The sequence below is a fragment of the Morone saxatilis genome, unplaced genomic scaffold, assembly GCF_004916995.1.
Source record: "Morone saxatilis isolate NCDOM2014 unplaced genomic scaffold, NCSU_SB_2.0 Contig12, whole genome shotgun sequence".
Classification (NCBI taxonomy): Eukaryota; Metazoa; Chordata; class Actinopteri; family Moronidae; genus Morone; species Morone saxatilis.
This window is the reverse complement of record NW_023339674.1, coordinates 18,605,490-18,611,091: the sequence shown is the minus strand read 5'-3', so window position 1 is coordinate 18,611,091 and position 5,602 is coordinate 18,605,490. Positions and strand designations below refer to the sequence as shown.

At 38.8% G+C, this 5,602-nt stretch overlaps 2 protein-coding genes across 3 annotated transcripts in view; both read left to right on the top strand.

Annotated features, from left to right (window-relative positions):
• LOC118322190 (E3 ubiquitin-protein ligase RNF126-like) overlaps window positions 1–1,901 on the top strand; it is a 6,602-nt gene extending 4,701 nt beyond the window's left edge. The window contains exons 8-9 of the mRNA XM_035653801.1: window positions 516–631; window positions 753–1,901. Coding sequence (XP_035509694.1) covers window positions 516–631; window positions 753–929 — 293 coding nt within the window. The 3' untranslated portion in view covers window positions 930–1,901. The remainder of the gene's footprint in view (window positions 1–515; window positions 632–752) is intronic.
• A 1,753-nt stretch (window positions 1,902–3,654) lies between these two features.
• The window catches only part of bsg (basigin), a 12,177-nt gene continuing 10,229 nt past the window's right edge, over window positions 3,655–5,602 (top strand). For both annotated transcript variants that reach the window (XM_035652912.1, XM_035652911.1), the window contains exon 1: window positions 3,655–3,886. In XM_035652912.1, coding sequence (XP_035508805.1) covers window positions 3,823–3,886 — 64 coding nt within the window. In that variant the 5' untranslated portion in view covers window positions 3,655–3,822. The remainder of the gene's footprint in view (window positions 3,887–5,602) is intronic.

Sequence of the window (5,602 nt, the reverse complement as noted above, 5' to 3'; positions counted from 1 at the left end):
TATCGGAGCAATTTCCGATACTGGCATCGGAATCGGAACAACTCTAATTTGGACAGCAGTATAACTTTCTTTACGACAGATGGTTGCGTGCTGTTATTAGATTTGCAGTGTCATTTCAATGCCTAATTACCATTTTGCCAGACACGCTCATCACCAGGCTTCAGTTTTGATCAATATAAGAATGTTTAATTTGAAGCATCTCACCAGTTAATGACTCAAGTGAGCTCAAAGGCATGATTCTGTTAAACAGAGAAAATGTCTTATCTGCCGATGTTATAATTATCCTAGTCACTTAACACACCCATCACATCAGGTTTTAGAGAGCTGCCTGGCTGTGCAACTGCCATTTTGCATAGCTTAAGGCAAGTCAAACCAGTAGCACAGCACCCAACCCTCTTAAATATTCCAGACCCTGCAAGGCTTCACTATGGCTGTTAGTTATTAAGGACCATGTTTTCTAAGTAACATTGATAATGTCACTATTGGTAAACCTTTTATCCATTTCTGTCTTTAAGCTTCAGGACTGGAATGTCCTGTGTGTAAAGAAGATTACAGTGTTGGAGAAAATGTGAGGCAGCTCCCATGCAATCACATGTTCCACAATGATTGCATAGTCCCCTGGCTGGAACAGGTATTACACAGCACCTATCTAATGCTCTTCTCACTTTATATACACCATTGGCTTTATGAAACTATGCGGCAACAATTACACTTTAAACAACTTCCTATTTTTTACCACTCTTTTTCTCCAGCACGACACTTGTCCAGTGTGCAGGAAAAGCTTGAGTGGACAGAACACAGCAACAAACCCTCCAGAACTATCAGGGATGAACTTTACCTCCTCCTCTTCCTCCTCCTCCTCTTCATCTTCCTCTACCCCTCAGTCCTCAAGTTCGACCAGCAATGAAAACTCCACCGATAACTCTTAGAGAACCCTTTGTCCTTATCACCTTATGAGCTGTTTATAGCTCCTAGGCCGCTGTACTTCAAAGCGGTGACCTCCAGTCTCTCTCTGCTGAAGGGTAGAGACCTGAGTACATCTCACCAGGAGCACTCGAGCCTGATTCAGGGGTAAGTGATACGTGAGGTCCATGTATTTCTGCCTGTTCTGTTGCTCCCACCTTCATCAGGAATCTGAACAAAGGAAAGGGCAGAGGCCTGGAGTGCAGCTTCTGTCAGGGGGTTGGTGGAGAAACACAGAAACTTCAAAAGGCTCGATCTGCCTGAATCACCTCATAAAGGAAGAGAACACAAAGGAATCCAAAGGTAGAAGACTCGGGAAAACAAGACAGTTGCTGTTCTTTTCTTTTTTTTTAATCTCCAGACTTGTATGATTTAAAATGATTCAATTTTGCCAATGAAGCAAAAAGAAATGTACAGTTATTCCTTTTTATAAGTAGCATTCATATCTTGCAGATAGAATGACCCAAAGTGCACTGTAGTGCACTGTTTAAGTGTGCACTTAAGTTTATTCATGGCTTGGAAAGATATTAGATTTGATTAATTTAGTTCTCAAAACAAGATTACAACAGTTTATACAATTATTTTATTGTCAAGATCAACTTACAGTTTTAAGATGACCTGATATCACACAAGTACCATTGTTTGCACTTGAAATGATGCGTCAAATTGCAGTAATTTTGTGCTGTTTGGATAATGATGTGCATAATCATTACTAAATTACACATTATTATTTTGTCAGCAAGCCTACGATGTGGATCAGCTTTTCACATTAAACACTTAGAAACATTTCAGTGCATTTTAACTTAAAGGTAAATTAAATATTTTCTAAAGTTGCCAGTTGAAAAACTAATGATTTGCAGTATGATTGTGTCCAAAAGAAAAAAAACCTGACATGAAAATAAAGATGGTTGAGTGCTACCACTCAAAGTTCATGTAAAGCATCCTCAGTGTGTGTGTGTGTGTGTGTATGTGTGTGTATATATAATATTCTCTGAAGGTCTAATCATGAGCAACAGGAGTCATAAGGGTAAAATTAAGCTTGTTTCACTAACTGACGGTAACTACAAACAAATATGTTTTTAATTGTGTGTACAACCCCTCGGCAAAGTCTGTTTTCTTTTCCTGCACTTATTTTGTGGCATTGTGGTTAGACACTGGATAGGAGTGCAGAAACACAAGCAGGGAATGTTTAAATTTGTTTTCATTGGTAGATCAATGAAGTTATCATTAAACAAAAAAAACAAAAAAAAAGAGTCACTTGTTTGTCCTAAAACCAAATAAATAAGTGTGGTAAACATTTTTTAGCAAACAGGGTAGTTCTGAGCTGTGCCGGTCTGATTTATTTTTCCCTTTAATGGCGTCTTGCAGGTTCTTAGAACAACCCAGCATCAACCAGGGAACAATAACATAATGACCGAGCTCTGCTGGAAGTGCTTTCAATGCATAATACAATTTTGAGATGGTTTTGTTCTTTCACAGCAAGGCCTGGTATGCAGATAGTAAACAGCGTTCATATTAAATCTTTCAGCAGGGTGCTTGCCTGTTAAATGTTATCAATAAGCTAATAAATTCTACTTCCTTTTATTGTTTAGCCACATGGGTGTATTTCCTCTACATTGTACGTCTCTTGTCCTCTGGGGTTTAGGTTCAAAGGCCTTTTAATCTGAGGGGATTGTTGTTATGGACAGAACAGCTGTCTAGCTAAAAGACCAATGGATTCACTTATTGCTATGAGTTTGACTTTACAATGTAAAATGACTGATTCATATTCACACTTTATTGTTACCCGGTATCTTTGTCATCAATACTGCAAGTATTTGTGCCCTTGTAACTACATACCTTGAAATATGGTTAGCTCTCTAATATTTAGTTACTACAGATTCACTATATAGAGCTGCCATTTTGTTAAATGTGTTTCGATTTTGCAACTTTACACAAAATATCTTTATTTCTATTAGAATTCAAATATTTTCAATATATTGGCAGCACTCTTTTTAACATGGCACATCTGGATTTGGGAGGATTTTTCTCATACAATTACTCTGGGTTGTTTGAGTTGAATCTCTTGGTAGTAATCTGAAAGACTTCCAAGTTGTCTTTTCACTCTAAAACAAGTTGTCAGGAATTTGTTTTGGGTTGCTCTACGAGTCTCTGTTTTTACAACTGCGCCCACAGCAATGTATCGAGCATTACCACATTTTCTGTTAATATTTGAATTGTGTCATCTGTCCTTCTGTGCCTTTTTGCAAACTCCAGCAGTGATCCATATGGTCACTGCAGCACACTGTAGATTTTTGAAATGGGGAGCTAAGTGGATTTCTTCCAAGGAGAAGAAAATCTTTGAATGTTGCAGACATTTCCTTACACCTATAGCAGTTTTTGCTCTATCACATACATCTGGGTGATTTACGTTTCTAAAATGAAACGTGCTACTAAACGGACATAATGATCATTTTATGGTTTCATTACACTTTATTTGAGACCTTAATATCTTTTAAAATAACTTCCTTAAAACATAGTCTTTCAGTTTTTCATTAAATATATTATTTTGACTCATATGTTTGGCCAAATTACACACGATTATTATCATTAAATGAGCTTAAATGGCTTCTAGTGAAGACCAACGCGTACTCATTTTACGTGACCACGCCCCTAAACAAGACGTCATGTGTACGTGCTGATCAGGGCGTGTGCGTGAAGTGCAACTAGAGGACGACCAACTACATCGGCTCCACTGTGAACATTCAGCCTGTACACCGAGCTGGAAGTCCGCAAGAGAAGGAGGAAGAGGATTCAGCACGTCGTCGTTAACGTCGCGTTTATTCGACGATTTAGTAAACATTATCTAAATTATTAGCCATGAAGTTATTGTGGGCTGTCAGTGCCCTTCTGTTGATCTGTCGGGGAGCCAATGCGTCCACAGGTAAGGATTTTGTGTCAGCCATGTTGGTTGAAGATGTAGACTTTGCCCTGGTTGCGAACATTAAAAATGTACCTGTTCTTGGTTTGTTGACGGAACGACAGTTATGGTTTTACATGTCCTATATCTTTGTAAAGGTGGCATTGATACAAAACAAACCACCATATCCGTCGTTGGTAAGAAACGCTCTCATATGAGCGGCGGCTGTATTAGGCGTAGTGTTGTTGCTGCTAGCGGCACATGAAGCTAATTTTCCAGACGGATATCCGAGCGTTTCGTGACTAAAAACCATTGGCGTTTAATGTATTTTCAGATCCTCTTCTCTCTCTGTGTTTTATTACGTTTGGTGCTAAACGTTAGCACATGTAATGGGTCATGTGAGCTGTTCACTATCGATCTGCCCGCGTCCGCCATCGGTTCCCATATTAAAAATAGACATTGTCCCTATCGACAATATACCAGCAACATATACACCTTAACTACGCTTTTAATGTCTATATATGTAGAATGTTTTACAGACATGGTAAAGAACACCTCCTGCTCTTTCCTGTGGACTGAATCCATTCATGTATAAATAGGCTTTTATTGTATGGTGTTTGTTAAAGCCAAGCTAGGCAGTGGTCGAGTGGTGGCTCAGTAACGTCAACCGTCGGCTTCACTGACCGAGGCCATGTTTTCCGACGAATAGCCCTTTGGTAATTAAGTCTTTCATCACAGCCTTTAGAAACCGAAGCCCGGGCTTGTAACGTCAGTAGTTGGTGTTGCTTGTTTCTGAATAAACGCTCATTAGTTGTCTTTGGTTCAGTGCGCCAGTAGGCCCAGTCCACGTGATGTGTATTAGCTGTCACGATACAGTGTTTTAAAGGCTGAGACCGTGGTATTATTGGTGCTCATTAAGTCCTGTCTATACTAGTCCTTGTGCTTCCCATCAGCTGGTCGATCCTGGTCATTCACCAGCGATAAAGAGCTGCGTTTTATTAATACACAGCTCTTTGATCGGCTACCAGAGATCATAATTAATTATCTGTAGGGTGTGTCAACATTGGGTTGACAGCTTTTATGGCAAATAAGAGCCAAAAGGACAGGCATTTCTAAGGTGGGAGCAGTATTAGAGACACTTCATTTGACCCTTTTTAGTAATAAACATTTCATCACTGTTTTTAGTTTTATAACAAAGCTACCGTACAGTAATCGTCTTATCTGTCTAAAAATGACCGCCCCAATGAGCTTGTAAGTCTTAAATAGATTGATAGTCCACACATTATACAAAATGTACACGTGGGGGACTGATTCAGTTGTCAATTTACTTAAGCATGTCAGGATTTTAATGTTTTCTTATGACATTAATACTTATTAAAAAACGGGATAATGTATAATAATTTGATGAGCTTTCTTTTTAAAATTAGAAGAGTTACTGACAGTCATTTAAGTACACACAAAAAAACCCCAAACTGAGTCATTTTCCACTGGGTATTTCATCATCCTAAGGCAGTTAAGAGAAATACATTGACTGATATAATATGCTGTAAAACTATGGGCTGAAATCAAATGAACCACTGAGACATTCAGTGTTTCCTGCTTTGGTAATGGTAGCTCTGGAGTAGATCAGAAGTAAAATTAGATTTCCCTAGAGTTTCAGCTTCTTCTCTAGCTTTACTTTGTCATGAAAAGTGGGTTACGAAGCCGACACGTAGGTAAGGCTACTTTTGTGTGTGTGTG